Source organism: Pristiophorus japonicus, chromosome 8 (assembly GCF_044704955.1).
Source record: "Pristiophorus japonicus isolate sPriJap1 chromosome 8, sPriJap1.hap1, whole genome shotgun sequence".
NCBI lineage: Eukaryota > Metazoa > Chordata > Chondrichthyes > Pristiophoridae > Pristiophorus > Pristiophorus japonicus.
The window spans coordinates 240,431,847-240,452,575 of NC_091984.1; the positions used below are offsets into that span (position 1 = coordinate 240,431,847).

Genomic DNA, 20,729 nt, shown 5'->3' on the forward strand with positions numbered 1-20,729 from the left:
TCTGGTCTCTCCACAGATGCGGACTGACCTGTATGTTTCCGGTATTTTCTATTTCTGTTCCAGATTTCCCAGAGTTGCAGTTTTTTTTATTGCTTTTTATTAGAATTTGCTTAACAGTTTTTCATTTAAGTTTTCATTGAGCCAGCTATATCATTTTTGGAGCAAATTCTGACTGTAAATTAGCCAGCACACTGTGAAGGAGCAGGAGGCAACAGGGAAGGGACACAATGGACCAGTGATTTCATTCAGAAGATAAATACATTCTATTGGTATTTATTTTGTTAATCAGGGGATATTCAGTGCTGGGGAATGGAACATTCAACATTTCAGGAATCCAGTGGCAGCATCCATTCCGCGAGATTTAACACAGCTAGAATTTAAGTGCCTCATGGTCCAGCATATCCCTCAGTCTACGATTACCATTGAGCCAGGGGACCAACCCTGGATCAATGAGGAGTGTAGACCAGCATGCCAGGAGCAGCACCAGGCGTACCTAAATCTGAGGTGCCAACCTGGGGAAGCTGCAACACCGGACTACACGCATGCTAAACAGCGGAAGCAGCACGCTATAGACAGGGCTAAGTGATCCCACAATCAACGGATCAGATCAAAGCTCTGCAGTCCTGCCACATCCGGTCGGGAATGGTGGTGGACAATTAAACAACAAATGGGAGGATGAGGCTCAATGAATATCCCCATCCTCAGTGATGGCAGAGCCCAGCACATGAGTGCAAAAGAGAAGGTTGAAGCATTTGCAACCATCTTCAGCCAGAAGTGCCGAGTGGATGATCCATATCGGCCTCCTCCTGAGGTCCCCACCATCACAGAAGCCAGTCTTCAGCCAATTCGATTCACACCACGTGATATCAAGAAACTGCTGAGCGCACTGGATACAGCAAAGACTATGGGCCCCGACAACATCTCGGCTACCAAGCTGAAGACTCGTGCTCTTGAACTAGCCTGACCTCTAGCCAAATTATTCCAATGAAGCTACAGCACTGGCATCTATCCGACAATGTGGAAAACTGCCCAGGTATGTCCTGTCCACAAAAAGCAGGACAAATCCAATCCGGCCAATTACCGTCCCATCAGTCTACTCTCAAACATCAGCAAAGTGATGGAAGGTGTTGTTGACAGTGCTGTCAAGCGGCACTTACTCACCAATAACCTGCTCACCGATGCTCAGTTTGGGTTCCGCCCGGACCACTCGGCTCCAGACCTCATTACAGCCTTGGTCCAAATGAGCTGAATTCCAGAGGTGAGGTGAGAGTGACTGCCCTCGACATCGAGGCAGCATTTGACCGAGTGTGGCATCAAGGAGCCCTAGTAAAACTGAAGCCAATGAGAGTCAGGGGAAAACTCTCCACTGGCTGGAGTCATACCTAGCACAAAGGAAGCTGGTTGTGGTGGTTGGAGGTCAATCATCACAGCCCCGGGACATCGCTGCATGAATTCCTCAGGGCAGTGTCCTAGGTCCAACCATCTTCAGCTGTTTCAACAATGACCTTCCCTCCATCATTAGGTCCGAATTGGGGATGTTCGCTGATGACTGCACAGTGTTCAGTTTCACAACTCCTCAGATAATGAAGCAGTCCGTGCCCACATGTAGCAAGACGTGAACAACATTCAGGCTGGGGCTGATAACTGACAAATAACATTCATAGAAACATAGAAAATAGGTACAGGAGTAGGCCATTCGGCCCTTCGAGCCTGCACCGCCATTCAATGAGTTCATGGCTGAACATGCAACCTCAGTACCCCATTCCTGCTTTCTCGCCATACCCCTTGATCCCCCTAGTAGTAAGGACTACATCTAACTCCTTTTTGAATATATTTAGTGAATTGGCCTCAACAACTTTCTGCGGTAGAGAATTCCACAGGTTCACCACTCTCTGGGTGAAGAAGTTTCTCCTCATCTCGGTCCAAATGGCTTACCCCTTATCCTTAGACTGTGACCCCTGGTTCTGGACTTCCCCAACATTGGGAACATTCTTCCTGCATCTAAACCTGTCTAAACCCGTCAGAATTTTAAACGTTTCTATGAGATCCCCTCTTATTCTCCAGTGAATACAAGCCCAGTTGATCCAGTCTTTCTTGATATGTCAGTCCCGCCATCCCGGGAATCAGTCTGGTGAACCTTCGCTGCACTCCCTCAATAGCAAGAATGTCCTTCCTCAGGTTAGGAGACCAAAACTGTACACAATACTCCAGGCGTGGCCTCACCAAGGCCCTGTACAATTGTAGCAACACCTCCCTGCCCCTGTACTCAAATCCCCTCGCTCCACACAAGTGCCCGGCAATGACTATCTCAAGTAAGCGAGAGTCTAACCACCACCCCTTGATATTCAACGGCATTACCATTGCCGAATCCCCCACCATCAACATCCTGGGGGTCACCATTGACCAGGACTCCCCAAAACCTTTCCACCATCTACAAGGCATAAGTCAGGAGTGTGATGGAACACTCTCCACTTGCCTGAATGAGGGCAGCCCTAACAACACTCGAGAAGCTCAACACCATCCAGGACAAAGCAGTCCGCTTGATCGGTCCCCCATCCACCACCTTCAACATTCACTACAAGGGCAATTAGGGATGGGCAATAAATGCTGGCCTTACATCCCATGAACGAACAAAATAAATCTCGCTCTGTTCTGTCCCAGTAATATACCTCAACAGTGCAGCTCACACTGCACTAATGTGGCATTTCCCCGATTTCCTATGCCATCTATTGTTCAATTTCTCTGAATAATATAGTCAATTATTGCTCAATGAGGGCTTGTTTTGTGCTGAGGGGCCAGGCCCACCAGGGGCAGATTGAGGTCGGCCACACTCATTGCTCGAGCAGATGGACCAGACCTTCATTCCATTGGTCTGGTCTGGACTTGATACCAAGTCCAGAGGTTAAAAGCCAGCGTCATGACTCCCTGTCTCACCTGTTTCTTACATTTTGCAGCTACGTGAGAAGGACTGATGGCCAGGAACCAGCTCCAAAACACCTCTTTGTGCCTTTCTCTTTTATCTGATGGAGTTGACACATTGAACCCAATGCAGTCAGGGATATTGAAGAGTCAACATTGGCCTGATGGGCCAACTGGCAGTTCAAAAGTGCTGTCATTTCTATGATTCTGCCTAGTTCATGGTACATTAGCAATTAAAAGGGAGAATGTGAGGTCATTTCTGCACATGTGCTTTATTTTAACTTGGGATACAAATCTGTGATGATAATTTATTTTAGGTAATTGCAGTTTTATTTAAAAAGTGGAAGTGAAAATCTTTGATGAATAAGCTTAAGGAGGAGAGAGCAAAACACAAATCATGGAATGTTCCGGCACAGAACCTGGCTCTGTGGCCCATGAAGTCTCCCGAAATCTAGTGCACCACAGCATTTTTGTACTTTCCACTCCGAGCATTTGGTAATGTATTAACAATCCGTAATGCAAGGTGATGGTCATATCTCTGAATACAATTTGTTCAAGTTATTTTGGAAAGAATATCCAGATTCTGATCCAGGATTTGTTGCCGTTTTGACTCTGAGAAATTCAGGTCTTGTTTTGGCCTTGTTTCAGTTAACCAGTTTGTTGTTGACTGTGTTCCAGAGGCTTTGTTGGATTTGATCAGGGCTTTTATTCTCTTTGTTGGTTTACATAATAAAAAGCACCTTCACTTCAGTTGTATTTTTTCCAGTTTCTTCTGTATATTAATCGTTGAAAGTTTTGAGACGTTATAGAATTAGAATAATGAAAGGTGCTTCTTGCCAAACTGGAGTCAAAAGTAGTAAAATGTAAGATTTTAGTAATGGTTTAATGTCTGTGCAACAGGACCTTCACTGATATTTCATGACTGGCATACCAGGTAAAATATTACATCGAATTACATTGAATATACAGCACGGAAACAGGCCATTCGGCCTAACCAGTCCATGCCGGCGTTTAAACATAGAAACATAGAAAGTAGGTGCAGGAGAAGGCCCTTCGAGCCTGCACCACCATTCACTATGATCATGGCTGATCAAGCAACTTCAGTACCCCATTCCTGCTTTCTCTCCATACCCCTTGATCCTTTTAGCCGTAAGGGCCACATATAACTCTCTTTTGAATATATTGAACGAATTGGCCTCAACAACTTTCTGCAGTAGAGAATTCCACAGTTCACAATTCTCTGAGTGAAAAAGTTTCTCCTCATCTCGGTCCTAAATGGCTTACCCCTTATCCTTAGACTGTGACCCCTGGTTCTGGACTTCCCCAACATCGGAAACATTCATCCTGCATCTAACCTGTCCAATCCCGTCAGAATTTTATATGTTTCTATGAAATCCCCTCTCATTCTTCTAAACTCCAGTGAATATAAGCCTAGTCGATCCTGTCTTTCTTCATAAGTCAATCCTGCCATCCCGGGAATCGGTTTGGTGAACCTTCGCTGCACTCCCTCTATAGCAAGAATGTCCTTCCTCAGATTAGAAGATCAAAACTGCACACAATACTCAAAGTGTGGTCTCGCCAAGGCCCTGTACAACTGCAGTAAGACCTCCCTGCTCCTATCCTTAAATCCCCTCGCTATGAAGGCCAGCATGCCATTTGCTTTCTTTCCTGCCTGCTGTACCTGCATGCCTACCTTCAATGCCTGATGTACCATGACACCCAGGTCTCGTTGCACCTCCCCTTTTACTAATCTGTCAACATTCAGATAATCTGCCTTCCTGTTTTTGCAACCAAAGTGGATAACCTCACACATTATACTGCATCTGCCATGGATTTGCCCATTCACCTAACCTGTCCAAGTCCCCTAGCATCCTCCTCGCAGCTCGCACTGCCACCCAGCTTCGTGTCATCTGCAAACTTGGAGATAATACATTCAAATCCTTCATCTAAATCATTAATGCATATTGTAAATAGATGGGATCCCAGACTGAACCCTGCGGTACCCCACTAGTCACTGCCTGCCATTCTGAAAAGGACCCGTTTATTCCTACTCTTTGCTTCCTGTCTGCCAACCAGTTGAAGAGTAGTTCTTCACTTTTCTTTATCTTTTTTCTTTTTCTCATCAGGAGGAAACCTTTGTCATTGTTGCCAAATTAAGTAAATTAAGTAATTTAAGTGTTAAGTCATGCCAGCTGAGCACAGCGCCGTGTTATGCTCCTCCTGTGCTATGTGGGAAATCAGGGACACTAACCCCCAATACCATGTGCTTTAATTTTGCACACTAATCTCTTGTGTGGGACCTTGTCAAAAGCCTTTTGAAAGTCCAAATACACTGCATCCACTGGTTCTCTCTTATCCACTCTACCAGTTACATCCTCAAAGAATTCTAGAAGACTTGTCAAGCATGATTTGTCTTTCATTAATCTATTCTGACTTGGACCGATCCCATCACTGCTTTCCAAATGCGCTGCTATTACATCTTTAATAATTGATTCCAACATTTTCCCCATTACCGATGTCAGGCTAACCGGTCTATAATTCCCTATTTTCTCTCTCCCTCCTTTTTTAAAAAGTGGGGTTACATTAGCTACCCTCCAATCCATAGGAACTGAACCAGAGTCTATAGAATGTTGGAAAATGACTACCAATGCATCCACTATTTCTAGGGCCACTTCCTTAAGTACTCTGGGATGCAGACTATCAGGCACTGGGGATTTATCGGCCTTCAGTCCCTTCAATTTCCCTAGCACCACAGAAGGTCAAGGCCACTCATCAACCATGGGGTGCACAGCATGGCCCACGTGAAGGGCCCCCCACCCACTGAGGGAGATGCATCTACTCAGTGAGCAGAGCGAAAGAAACGGACTGCACACCCCCCACTCTTCAGTACCTTGTATAGAAAATAGTACATACATTCGAACTAAAAACAACCAGTTTTAATTGATCATTTCCTAGACCTAGTGCTTTTATGATCTTATAATGCCTTTAAATGGCTTTGTTCTGTAGCCTGCAATATGTGATTGGACTCAGTTGATTAGTAAAACTTCTAATTATTGAGTGTCCTGCGATCTCCATTTTAGCTTCTTTAACTTTCTACCCAAGTGCTTGTCAAATTGCAGCCGTTTTACATTTATTGAGATAACTAAACATACCTAAAGGTTTGCACACAATACCCTGGGCTAACATATTCAGCTTGGACTTTTCATATATCGTAGTCAAGAAAAATTCACAACATGTAAATTGAAAACCGTTGGGTGGAAGGTTGAACAGTTTACTTTTCAAACTTCGCCCTGTAATAAATTTTAAACCTCAAGTAATCTCTCCAAAAAGCTAGAATGTACTTGGCACCACAGTCAAAAGAAAAGAACAAAGACTTGCATCTATATCGCATCTTTCACACGCTCCAGACATCCACAAACATACTGTCTTACTTATCATTATTCATCACAGGGTTTTACAAGGTGCCTACAGTCAGGGTGTGTTATCCACATGGAGCTACAAAAGTAATTGGAGACTGCACATACCTGTGTAATTCATCCTGTGACCATCTGCTATTATCTGTCATAGAGTCACTCAAACTTACAACATAGCTGTTTCAATTGACTGCACAGGTAAACAAGCAATCTCTATTACTAATGAGTGAGCTTGAATAAAGGAAAGGGAAGTGTTTATGTGCTGAAGTCAGAATGTGTACGAGACGAGTTATTTCACTGCCCCTGCATTTTGGTGCCCAGATGTTTAGTTCTGTTCAATGAGTTATTCTGAAACCTGGATAGGATGCTGATTCTATAGTGCCGGGATGATAATTGATTACCTGTAATTATAGTACCTGTCCCATTGCCTCAGTAAGGCACATCCTCAATTGGAGTTCAGGACTGGAACATTGGGTCCTTCATTGAAACATCTGTGAACTCTTGTGGAAGCAAGTCATCCTCGTTCGAGGGACTGCCTATGATGATGAAGTTTGTGAACAGTGATCATTTTGTCCTGAGACTATTCAATGGCCCTTTCTGACCATATAATTTGCTGAATTATTTTTTTATTAATAAATGGAAGAATTGTATTATTATTGATTCCATAATGGTACTAGAGTGTGGCGTTTTTCTTTTGGCTTGCCAAGTGTCTGATACTTGTGGAAAATCATCATGCAAACCAAGAGAGCCACACAGTAAGCTTTCTGTTTTAATGATGGGGAACTTTACACTCTCCGCATAATCTAAATTCAGAACAGTTTTGCGTCTTTATCTGTTGACACACCACATATTGACTCCCAGGCACTCTGAGGGAAGATGTGGAGGGGCCAACACTGGTCTGACGGGCCAAATGACAGTCCCAGCGCTGTCATTTCTATCATTCTATGCAGTTCAGCGCATTAACAGTTACAGAGGATTAGCAAGAGGGAGAATGTGAGGTCATTTTGGTATATGTGAGCTTTATTTAAATCTGTGATTCATTTCTGTGATGAAATTTTCATTTAGGCAATTGCTGCCTTTTCACTTGAAAATTGAAGTGATTTTAAAGGCAAAAGGAAGGCGGTATATTTAATTAGAATTTTTCTTGCATTGCTGTATCTAATTTTTGAGGGGCAAAAATAAGGAGGAGCGAGCAAAAGATGGGACCTCAGGCCCGGGGTGGCAAGAGGCAATTGCTGGAGTGTAACCTCACAGCTTCACCAGGACAGGGCAGTGGTCAGCACCTGCTGCATGTCTGGCCAGGACTAGCTACCCGTTAGAGGGTTAGATAGAGTCATGTAGAACCGATCCCAGCCCCAGTGATGGGTCTACCCTCCAGGTATCATCAATGACCCAGGCAGGCTGCTCGATCAGCAACACTGGTGTACTGCAGAGCAGTCTGGTTCAGTTATCAGATGACTGTCAGCCGTGGAGTGATGACTTGGGACCAAGTATCCAGATGTGATCTTGGAACCATCTGAACTTCAAAGGAACCCCGCTTCTCTCTCTTCCATCCCGCTCCAAAGGGGAATAATCATTAAGCTGCATAGGTTTAAGCCCTTGCTAGATGGACATCAGATACCAGGAAATTCTTGTGTATCTGTGTGTGCCTGTCTGTGTGTGCCTGTGGGTGTGTCTGGTGCGTTTCACAAATCCCCCAGGGCATGAGTGCATCACCACCTGATGCCAGCATGGACCTCATTTGAATAATGGTTTCACCAGTTGATTCAAAGGCAGCTGCTTACCTCCCTCAACTATTAGCTGAAACCTGCTCTTGAGTCATAATTGAATCATCATTTTCCTTGTTTAGGAGGAGTTAAATTGTGAGCTCTGTCTAAAGATTGTTCTTGAGTCAGTACTCAATGGTCATAAAATACTTCCATCGTCGTTTGCAAAAACTCTTGCAGCTGATGAGTTGTGTCTTGTATAAACTGCTTCTGTTTGGAACACAGCCTTTGGCTTGTGGAATATTTTCCTACTGCGCCAACTTGTATGTGTTTAATCCAATCTTTCTTATATTTTTGAATTATGGTTTAAGTCTGTTCAAACACATTTAGATTCATGCATCTGCTTGATTTAAGACTGTTTCCGTGCGTTGCAGGTTTACGGAAAGTCATGCTGAGAGCTCACCGGCAGGCGTGGTGCTGGCAGGACGAATGGTACGGGCTGACCATGGAGGATATCCGCCGTCTGGAGAGGGAGACGCAGCTCATGCTGGCCCAGAAAATGGCCCAGTTCATGGCCCAGTTCAACTTAGACGACGGTGAAGCCGAGCAAGTTGGCGTGAGTCAGTCCTCCAGCGAACGGGATCTGGACACCAACAACTCCATCATCACGCTCGATACAGAAACCGGCACTGCCAACTTGAAGGACTACAGTGGCTCGTTAACGGAAAGAGCGCTGACCAAACAGTGGTCTACATCATCCAAATCATCACGCTCATCAAAAAGAGGAGGTAAGGTCTACAAACTCATCACTTACTACTTTCTCGAGCTGCAGGTGCCATCAAACAAAAGTATCAAATCTATTTGTTCCCCTCATTCTGTCTTTTCGTTATTGTACACAGAGCAGTCCTGCCCAATATTTATCCCTCAATCCAACATCATTTAAAAAAAAACATTGTCTAGTCATTCTCATTGCTGTTTGTGGGAGCTTGCTGTGCGTAAATTGGCTGCTGCGTTTCCTACATTACAATAGTGACTAAATTTCAAAAGTACTTCATTGGCTGTAAAGCACTTTGGGATGTCCTGAAGTCATGAAAGGCGCTATAGAAATGCAAGTTTTGTTTTAGCTACCTTTTTAAAAATATTTTTGTCCTTCCTTCACTAATTTCCCCTCCCTCCCAATCTATCTTTAAGCGTTGATGTCTTTCTGGGGTACACATTCCTCTGCTGCCCCACTGGCACCCCATCTAGGTGACCGCCGTTCTTCATGTATGAGCCGAGACAATGAACGTCACTCGGCTGTTCATCCACGTGGTGCATCACAGCCGAGTCCAGCCCCCCCTCCTCTGACATCCACACACGCAGGTCCAACTGAGGTCACGTGATAGCTGCTCGGAGTGCCAATTTTCATCATTTTACTCCTCCAACCCCTCACTTTTTCTTGCAGTTCGATAAACTTGTATACAGCTGCCAAGAATGTTAGTATTTATTTTCTGGTGCAGTTTCATGCTTGAAACATGAATATGATATTGAACATGGCAAGGCTACACTGTTCAGCTGGCCTGATCCCTCAGCCACGCTCTGGATCAGGGTCAAATCATAGAGTCTCCAGTGGAGAATTCCTCATTTTTATTTGCTGTGAGTTCACTGGCCTTGTTTTAGATACTAATTTATATTGGCCCAGCTCTCCAAGCTAACTTTAACCATTGAAGTTGTGATCAAAGTCAATAGTACAAGTGATAGAATGGGTTTCCCCTAACAATCGAAGTTTATGTTCTTTTCACTTGTTGCATTGTGCAAATATGTTAACTTGCTGAACAAATACTCCGCAGCAGTGGGTTTCCGCCGATAATTGAATTGCCTTTGTGATTCAGCTCAGCGTTGTATCAGGAGCTGAGCAGCTGTGCCCTCTCAGCAGCGCCTGTGGATATGGAGCTCAACTCCTTGATACAGCGCCAGCTGGCCATTTGTTGAGTTGTGCGACATCGGAATATTGTGTCGTGCCCAGCGGAGTAAATGAAAGAGCCAGAGCTGAGCCTCGGGCACAGGGCAGGAACTCAGTGCAGCACTCCAGGCATTGTTCAAAACGTCACGGATATATCGAGGAACCTCTGCCGTTCCTGCCCTTTCCCCAGGGAGAAGCAAGAAATCAGAATGTTGGAAATACATCGTTTTTTAAATACCCTTCTGTTCAATTTTTTTTCCCCCAATTCTAAGTTTTTGTTTTGTTGGAATAATTAAACAAAAATGTAAGTTATGCGATAGTGATGGTACTGAGTCTTTATGTTACTTAGTTTGTGTGTATCGTCTGTCTGAAATGCTGCACTAATATTCTGTCCCCATGTGCCACATGTACTGGTGCTCCGTATTCTTTCCCATGTATGGTTCCTGGGTGACGTTTGTTTGGAAGGAGTATGTGTGGAGGATTCCTGAGCAGCCTCCTGCAATTCAGCCGGCCACTTACCTCCGAACAAGCTTTGGAGCCAGGCGTGGTGCAAGTGGGTGTGCGTGCCGCGGGTGTCTCCTGTCATGTGCCCAGACGCAGGTGCTGGCAAAAGGCCAGCATTTCCCCAAGAACCACAGTCCCTTTCCTGTGATTCTACATAAAAAGAAAAAAGAAAGACTTGCATTTCTATACGTCTTTCACCACCTCAGGACATCCCAAACTCCCACAAACAGCAATGTGATAATGACCAGATAATCTGTTTTAGTGATGTTGGTTGAGGGATAAGTATTGGTCACGACATCGGGGAGAATTCCCCTGCTCTTCTTTGAAATAGTGCCATGGGATCTTTTACATCCACCTGAGAGAGCAGCTGTCTCGGTTTAATGTCTCATCTGAAAGACAGCCCCTCCGACAGTGCAGCACTCCCTCAGTACTGCACTGGGACGTCTGCCTGGATTTCGTGCTGATGGATTACCGGTGAGTTTTTTTTACTGAGTTGGCTCACATGGGAGTTCCTCATCGGTTGCTCTTGGCCTCTCCCAGAAGTGGACAAAAGCCATGTTGTTGGAACATATTGTTCAGGGTAAACCACCAGGCACATTTACTACCAGAAAGAAATTCACACACAAGCAAAATGAATGCAGCACAATAATGTTTAACTTGCACATATTTGAGTACATTTCCAGAACCTTTAAAGTGAATCCTTTGGCAATTTTTGACAGAAGTCCCCACAGGATTCTTTATCACCACAGTGACGTGAAAAATAATTGATTAAGCCGAGAGAACGAAAGATAAATCCAAGGTCAAAAGAAAGCGTTCATGTCACAAATGTTAATTTTGAGACAATCAGTGCCTTCCATTGGGAGTTGAGGAGTTACAGCACCCTGGTCTGCTCCTCCCTCAGTCCGTTTACATTCACGCTGTGTTTCAAAAGCTGAAGCGATCTGCACGAGGATGCACTCCCTGGGTGTGCTACTTCAGTCAAAGACTTTGTTTGTTCAGAGCATTGCCTGTGTTTGGTGCATGCTCCCCTTAACCAGAACCCAGCTCCAAACCAGGCGAATGTGTGAAAATTCCAATTATAATCATTGAAATGCAGGCCTTACAGCTAGATATTCTGTCTTCAATTAGATTTTTACATAGTTGCAGTAAGCAGAATAAATAATGTGCATCACCGACTGTATGACCAAGCTTGACATGTTTCTTCACTCTGCATTGAGCCGCGGTTGCCCATATCCCAGATTGATTTCGGGCAGCATGAGCGACGACTTTGCTGAAAGCCTCCTGGTAGATCTGTGATATTGACGCCATCTGTTACTTTGCGATGCGGTTTATTTATAGAAACTATTAGCAACATGGTACTGACGTCTTTTGCTGCGTGATTTAACTTTGTCATTCAAACTGGTTCCTTGCGCTTTCTCAAATGTTCAGTGAAGAGCTGTAGCAAAGCTATGTTCTCGCCCCACCCACATCCCAAGCCTCCCCCCCGCCCCCACTTCCTCCTCAGTCTGAATTTAAGCTATAATAAACTCAGTCTGAGATTATAATGGGGAAAATTAAACTGGAGTGCTTGGTGAATTGAACGGACTGATATAATCGTCCAGTGCCAACATGGCCATGGTAAACAGCTCAATATATTGATTTGCTTTTTATGGCCTTGTGGAATATTGTACACAGAATAATTCTGCTAATGTGAGAATAATGGAAAAGGTGACATACATTTGAAAACTGTGCCCACTGAATATTAAGGAGATCCATTGCTACCCTATTGATGCTGTTGCATATAATGAATTTTATTCAGTAAGGTTTCTGCTTTCCTGCTCATTTGGGATCTGCTGCATAATTCTGATGGATTTTTTGATGCCTCCTTGTAACTAGCCTGTTTCCTAGTATTGAATTTTGTTTGTGCAGTTTCTGTTCATTGCCGAAATGCTGCTGGAGTTCTCGAATGATTTGAAAAAGTCCGTACAGTATGCCCGTCCCCATTTGGAAAAAGAATTCTGGGTGCTGTTTTTCAGCTCTTTAGCACCCTCTCGAGCAATGTTCATTGTCATTTATTTTGGGCTGTGCGACCCACTCAAAATTCCACCTGTGCAGTTTTTTCAATTTAAAAGCCGGCTGACGGCTGCGTGGGACCCGTAGAGCGCTGCACAGTCACACAGCTTAAAGGGAATATTGCTCTCTACCTCTCTCTCCTCCTTTGTGAAGCTCCTTAAAACCGGCCGGTTTGCAACGTATAAGGTGTTCTATAAATGCAAGTTGTCGTTTGGTGGCAGCTTTGAACTTCCAATCAAATGATAATGTCAGTCTTTATAATGTCGTGTATCCAATACAGCGTTTTCCCTGTCACATTTGCACATTGCACTTCTCTACAATTAGCTTTGGCAATGTACTTCAACCGGTTGGCTCATGTTTTATAAAACGGCAACATACCAAACAAGGGCAGGAGGAGCAGGTAATCAAACTCCCAGTAACAAAGCCTAAACAGGTCTGAAAGCATCCAATATGGAATAAGCAGTCAGCAAAAGATAGCAATGTAAAAAAACAGGCAAACCAATGGAATTGCTCAAAATATTTTTCAAACCTGTTTTGTCAGTAACACGGCATGTCGTAGCAAAGAGGAGGTTTGCAACATGAAGCATGAAAAATATATCATTTACAACAAAGGCATTAAACTTGCCCATAAATTTACCTATCCTTTCTTCTACCCCCTTAATTGTTTCCATTGGCGGGAGGGTCGGTAACCGGAGGACATCGATTCAAGATAATTGGCAAGAGAACCAGAGGGAAGATGACAATTTTTTTACGCAGTGAATTGTTAGATCTGGAATACACTGACTCGGATAAAGGGACCGAGTGTAATGTAGCCAAGTTTGCTGGGAAAGCAAATTGTGAGCAGGACACAAACAATCTGCAAAGGGATATAGACAGGCTAAGTGAGTGGGCAAACATTTGGCAGATGGAGTATAATGTGGGAAAGTGTGAGGTAGAAAAAAATCAAAGAGCAAGTTATTATTTAAATGGAGTAAGATTGCAAAGTGCTGCAGTACAGCGGGACCTGGGCGTATAATGTGAGAAAATGTGAGGTTATCCACTTTGGCAGAAAAAATAGAAAAGCAAATTATAATTTAAATGGAGAAAAATTACAAAGTGCTGCAGTACAGAGGGTCCTGGGGGACCTTGTGCATGAAACACAAAATGTTAGTATACAGGTACAGCAAGTAATCAGGAAGGCAAATGGAATGTTGGCCTTTATTGCAAGGGGGATAGAGTATAAAAGCAGAGAAGTCCTGCTACAACTGTACAGGGTATTGGTGAGGCCACACCTGGAGTACTGCGTACAGTTTTGGTCTCTGTATTTAAGGAAGGATATACTTGCATTGGAGGCTGTTCAGAGAAGGTTCCACTAGGTTGATTCCGGAGATGAGGGGGTTGACTTATGAAGATAGGTTGGGCCTCTACTCATTGGAGTTCAGAAGAATGAGAGGTGATCTTATCGAAACGTATAAGATAATGAGGGGACTCAACAAGGTGGATGCAGAGAGGATATTTCCACTCATTGGGGAAACTAAAACTAAGTTACAACCCATTTACAACTGAGATGAGGAGGAATTTCTTCTCAGAGGGTTGTAAATCTGTGGAATTCTCTGCCCCAGAGAGTTGTGGAGGCTGGGTTACTGAACATATTTAAGGTGGAGATAGACAGATTTTTGAGTGATAAGGGAATAAAGGGTTATGGGGAGCGGGCAGGGAAGTGGAGCTACATCCTGAAGGGGGGGGAGATGCCTGTGCGTGGATTTTTTTACACCAGCCACCACACGGGCTTGACAGAGCTGGGTCTTGGTCCAGTGGCAAGGATTAACCAGGACGACTGGAGACCAGCTCTGCTGCATGGACCTAGTGCGCACACATATCGCAGTGTGGGCTGGCCCGTGCTGCTCCTGGGCCCTCGCCTCTTTTGGGCCCCGAACTCTCGCCTCTCCCGGGCCCTGATCACGTCCCTCCACAATCTCTCGCCGCTCCTTTGCCCCGACCTTGCCGCTCCTGCTGTATCTGTATACTGGTACGCTGAAGCAATCACTGACAAATGGGTGAGAAATTAATTGAAGACTTCCCCATCTCTGCTAACCACTTTAGCTATCTTTGCCATTAGCTATCTCTTCAGCTGAGTCCATGATCAGATCAGCCATGATCTTATTAAAAGGCGGAGCAGGCTCGAGATGCCAGGTGGCCTACTCCTGTTCCTAGTTCTTATGTTCTTATGAAAGGGAATTGGATAACTAGTTGAAGGAATAACATTTTCAGAGCTATGGGGAAAGAGTGGGGGGAGTGGGCCTAATTGGATCGCTCTACCAAAGAGCCGGCACAGGCAAAATGGGCCGAATGGCCTCCTGTGCTGTGCTGTAAGGTTCTGTGAACAACTGCTGCACGCACACAGTGTGTGGCCTGAAACATCCTTGTTCCCACGCCCCCAGCCATGCCAGATCCTGGGGATTGCGTCAACGCACTGCACTGCAATCCCCAGGAGCAACTGTGGATAATGCTCCGGCACGGAAAGTGCACAGATTATTTTGTTTCAAGTTGTCTTTGCAATCCAACTTCTGCAGCTGCCCTGATTTCCATGTCCCCTCGTTGATGCCCGGAGCCCACATATGCTGCTTTGTGGTGCAGCAGAGTGAAGTATTTTAACCAATGAGTTGACTTTGAAAGACTGAGGTTCAATGTTCCTTCTAATTTTTCTTTTCATTCGCGGTCAGTGGCTGCGCATGCAAGCTATCTTCCAGCGGCAACAGCTTGAGAGCAGCGTGCGCAGGGCCTCCCGATTGATGCGTGGTTATACACCCTTGGGGGAACTTTGCTGAGCTCCCTTGCTGGTGATTCCATCCCCCTTCCCTGCCACTTGGTCAGACTGAACCAAACGATGCAAGCCGTGACATTCTGTTTGACCCACAGCCAAGCCTCACCCTGCATCTATCCTTCACCTAAACCGCGTATTTCCAGCTGCCTTTTATCGCCCACTTCTGCCCCCGCCTCAAAATGACGCCGTTGGAAATCTTGACCAACTCCCCTCCCTCTCCCGAATCTCAGCATGTTGAAGTGCTGCAATGACACAATGACCGTTAAGGACGTGATGTGTGAGGGAGGGAGAGGAGAAACTTTTTTCATTGAGGTAGCAGATTGCCCTGCATGGTCGTTATTTTTATTCCTCCATCAGGAAAGACTCTGCTTATTGTCCCCTCCCCGGTTTGTTCCCACCTCGTGATCTCAATGAGAACTGCTGGAATTCATGTGGTGAAAGCAAGAAAAAATTCAAGTGCCAGGCAGTTCCAGGACCCGAGCTCTCGACTTTCTCGATGAGTTGACTTTCTCTATGTCATCTTTTGTGTCCTATTTTAATTGCATTATTTTATTGCTTGCAAACCAGTACAAACTGATATGGTGCTATGAGCACTGGGGCTGATGGTAAGAAAGCAAGCAACAGGGAAAGGGAACATTCAAGTTGAGGCTTCTGAATGAGCCCAACTATATATCGCTATCTGGGTTATTTGATTTGGTGAACTTTTAAAACTGACCTGAAATTAACTGGAGAGTAGGGTGTTAGAGGCAGCTTTTTATGGGGCATTTCTTTCGATTGGGTCTATGCTCCTGAAATGTTTGATTTAAAAAAAAAAATGTTCACAGGATGTAAGCGTCGTTGGTTGAACCGCTGCAGTCCGTGTGGTGAAGGTGCTCCCACAGTGCTGTTAGGGAGGGAGTTCCAGGATTGTGACCCAGTGACGATGAAGGAACGGCCGATATATTTCCAAGTCAGGATGGTGTGTGACTGGGAGGGGAACGTGGAGGTGGTGGTGTTCCCAGGCGCCTGCTGCCCTTGTCCTTCTAGGGGGTAGAGGTCGTGGGTTTGGGAGGTGCTGCCGAAGAAGCCTTGGTGAGTTGCTGCAGTGCATCTTGTAGATGGTGCACACTGCAGCCAGGGGGCGCCGGTGGTGGAGGGAGTGAGTGTTGAAGGTGGTGGATGGGGGGCCGATCAAGCGGCTGCTTTGTCCTGGATGGTGACGAGCTTCTTGAGTGTTGTTGGAGCTGCACCATCCAGGCAAGTGGAGAGTGTTCCATCACACTCCTGACTTGTGTCTTGTAGATGGGCTTTAGGGAGTCAGGAGGTGAGACACTCGCCGTAGAATACCCAGCCTGTGACCCGCTCTTGTAGCCACAGTATTTATGTGGCTGTCCTGATGTCTGAATATTTCCAACTGCATTGTGCGTGATTAGGGGGTGGCCCTATTTTCTCCCAACTGATTGTTACCACAGCAACATAACACCACGCATTCTCATCAGGCATTCCATCCACTGCTCCAACACCTTACCCAATTACCTCTGAATCACGGGAGTCTCTTGGGTAACTGAACCAGCACATGACCAAGAGTCACCCTGGCAACAATACACCAATTACATCTAGGTCTCCAAAATACACATCCGAGCATGCTGATCTAAACACGGACTCGCCATTACAGCAAATGAACTCATTATAACAGCAAGGTACCGGATAAAATGGGTCCTGATTGCTAGTTTATGTACAGAGGCTCCCGTGACCTTCGCTTTAGTACTTCATGCTGTAAATCTTTCATCATGCTGACAATTTATGAGGAAGCAAACACAGGTTATAATCATAAACTGAAAAATTGAACAACCCAAATGTTCTTAGTTTATGCTTTTTGTAACAGAATGGGCATGGTACTTAAGCATTTTTCTAGCACATTCTTGGACGTGTGTGATACAATCAAAGTTGTGTGATTGACTTGGTGTACAATGTAAAACTTTATTTATATCGCCGCTTTTCATCGGTTACTATTTTAGCAGCATGCTTGGATCAGCGGTTGTGTTGTCCTCTAACAACATTTCTTTGTTTCTCAGCAAGTCCTTCGCGTCACAATATCGCTGACTGGCGGATGCAGAGTATTGCTCGCGATTCTGATGACAGCTCGGATGATGAATTCTTTGATGCACAAGGTACATAAGAGCCAGTACCAAGGACAAGGTCTGAAGCCTTGATACCTTGTTCTGTGTCGTGATGGCTGGTGATGCAGGTATCCCAATTGCCAGTATAAACCTGCATTAGCATCATGGTGGGACATACTTTCTGTATACTTTATCGCTGACTAATTTGTGTTGCCTCAGTATCAGGTCAATGGCTTGTCAGGATCTGCACCAATAAATATTGAAGGGCAGCCTGTATGTAATTTCTGTATACAGTGACTCTATGAAGGAGTGCCACATAATACCAGATTCGATAATTACCAGTGTATCCACCAGTATTAGTCAGACATCACTGATACCGAACTTGTATTCATTTTACAGAAAATAATTCATAGTGAGACTTCGAGATCGGTCGTTGACCTGACCTCACCATTGCCTGGCTGGCACGGTCACACAATTACCATCATTTCATGTCAACGAGATTGAGTAACCCTAAATAGACCGGCCCCATTTTGGATATTACCTGTTATGTATGCATGCCAAGGCAACCTGTATCATACTGCCACCAGAGGGCATACCTGTTGGAGTAGCAAAGAATCCCAGCATCCCATGGGAACACTGTATATAAGCAGGCCTCCCATGCTGTACCAGCACTCTGGAGTTTAAATAAAGAAGCTAAGGTCACACTTACTTGTGACTACAGTACTCAATTACATTACTTTATTATGAGCATAACACTCGTGAGTTGTCAAAGCCCAGACTACATCAGCACATGGGGGAAATGGAGCAGTTACCCTTTGTGATCTGATGTAGTACTGTATTGCAAAGGCTCAGTATTGCTAATTGAAAATGCAGTTTGTGAAGTTCCATAGTCAGTATCGTTTAATATTTAGCCCTAATGGTTAATTAAAAATTCGGTTTAACTTTTTAACTACGTACACCATTTTTAAAAAAATGCTGACTATTTGCCCACTCATTTGCTTACATTTGTCAACATGCTGAAGTGTAAAGGATGTTGTCCAGCACATTGCTGATCCAGTATCCTATCCGCACGGGTATACTCAGTCCTACCTCGGCTATTGCCCAGACAGTCCCTGCACTGAATCTGCTTTTATCCACCTTTTGCTACAATGGTTCCCACAGGTGAAGTGGCTCTTGGCCATTTTAGACATCCACATCTGTTCAGAGGTAAGTAGAAAGATCTTGGTGAGAAATTGTGGGAAATGGGAGGTTGATGTCCAATCATTCTCTCATTCACAGGCACTGAATATTGTATTTTCTCTGCGCTTATTGGCTAAACAGCCAAATGATGTTATTTTGCTACTTTGCCTGTGCTTCTTATTACTGAGGCCTTGTGGGACAGGAGGAATGTGAGCTGCCATAGGTAAAGTGTGTTTGAGGGGTGTAAGATCAACTTTAACACTCCTTGACACCTTGTAACTGGACGCTCAGCTGCCCTGATCCAGGGATCTCAGCAAAGCCATTGTTGGAGTTCTCATTGGTTGGTTGGTGGAATATCTGTCAATCACCACAGTGTGAATCTGCTTGTGGCCAGGCAACAGAGGGCAGAGTTTTGTTGAAGGAAGAAAGCTAGCAGGGGCGATGTGTAATCGGGAAAGCAGATCAGAGAATTTGGTGCCGACATGAGCATTACAGCTGGTCCAAGAGAATAGTAAATGGATGATGAGGAGGAAATGACTGTATGGGAAGGTCCAGTCACACTGTGCACCATTTTAGGTTTAAGCCTCTTTCCATCACCTTGATTAGAGCCCATGACAAGTCAGGGGAAGACCTGACATTTTCACAAGTGGTGAATAATGGCTGTAAAGTAGATACACGTGAGAAGTGTGAGCCATCTGTTCGGTCTACTGCTGCAGCCTGTGCTCTGTAATCTAAACATGTGCTACTCGTTGTTTATCCAGTGGTACAGTCAGGCAGTTTGTTTAGCAGACAGGTTATACAAGGTGATAGTGGGTGGCTGTTGTTGCCTTGCCTTGAGACTGGAGAATGTGTAATAGCTTTTTTGGGTGATGTTTATTATTAATCCCCTACACCCGATGAGGATAAAATATTACTGCATGGCGCAAATGAACAGCACCATTTAAATCGAGGAATGCAATGCCTGGCCATGTGTACGGCCTATGCTCGTGCTGTAGTGTGGGATTGGCAGCAACTCTGGAATGAGCACCCATCAGCTCTAACATCTGTGCTTACTGAGCGAGGGCTCCGCATCAATCAACGCATCTTGAAATTGCCCCGTGCTGAGGAAGTCAATCCTGTTTCGTGGATTTACTATCTGCAGCCTGCAGTCAACCCAACCAGTGGTGCTGTGTTCCCATTGCTGCTCCAACATATTGGGTGCTGGTTGCTAGCTGCCTTGACCAGCCAGTGTTGTCTGTGGTGCCAGCTGGGCCCTGCAGTGATGCCGATGCACTCTGCCTCTTTCCACAGCCTCCAGCAGACGTAGACTTTTCCTTTCGGTATTTACCGTCTAATTGTGGGGCTTGGCTGGCTTCACACTTGGAGTTTATTCACCACCTGAACCCTTGAGCTTGATTATTACCTGTAATTCACTCACCATCCAGTTTTATTTATATCACTGAATATGGGAATTGTACCAAGGGAGGAAGATGGTGAATGTGGAGCCAATTTATAAAAAGGGACAAAGGGATAAGCCAGGAAACCACAGGTGGAAACTCGACATTGTTCGTGGGTAAAATAATAGAAAGTGTCCTGAAAGTTTGAATACTGATACATCAGGAGGGGTTTAATAACAGATTAATAGTCAATACAGATTTACAGATCTTGCTTGACAAATCTTCTTGAGTTTGTGGTGGATATAATGGTGTGAGTTGACCAGAGGAATTGTCTGGTTACTGTAGGATCTTCTTAGAGATTTCCTGAAATTGGCTACAAGTCTTTTTCTCTCCTTCTGCCAGGAGTTAGCATCACTGGTGATGGGGAAGGGTAATGCACAAGTCACTGCGTTGTGTAAGGGACACTGAAGATCTCGTTGCATGTTCAAATCTTATATAGAGGTTAAGGAATTTTGGTTTATATTTGTGTTCACATCCAAAGAATTCTGTTGCCTTAAGAAGTGTCAATAAAATAATTCACACTTGGTCCTCGTGTTTTCCCTTTTATCTGCACAGAAGATTTTTCAGACAATGAGGAGACCTACCCTCAAGAAATCACAAAATGGAATTCGAATGATCTTATTGATAAAATTGAAGCGAGTGGCGATGTTGAGGAGGCCCAGAGTAAGCTCAATTT

At 44.7% G+C, this 20,729-nt stretch overlaps 1 protein-coding gene across 5 annotated transcripts in view; it reads left to right on the top strand.

The window, feature by feature from the left end:
• The window catches only part of LOC139269087 (membrane-associated phosphatidylinositol transfer protein 2), a 349,880-nt gene that overhangs the window by 253,678 nt on the left and 75,473 nt on the right, over positions 1–20,729 (top strand). For all 5 annotated transcript variants that reach the window (XM_070888156.1, XM_070888159.1, XM_070888158.1 and 2 more), the window contains exons 6-8: positions 8,473–8,826; positions 17,394–17,489; positions 20,609–20,716. In XM_070888156.1, coding sequence (XP_070744257.1) covers positions 8,473–8,826; positions 17,394–17,489; positions 20,609–20,716 — 558 coding nt within the window. The remainder of the gene's footprint in view (positions 1–8,472; positions 8,827–17,393; positions 17,490–20,608; positions 20,717–20,729) is intronic.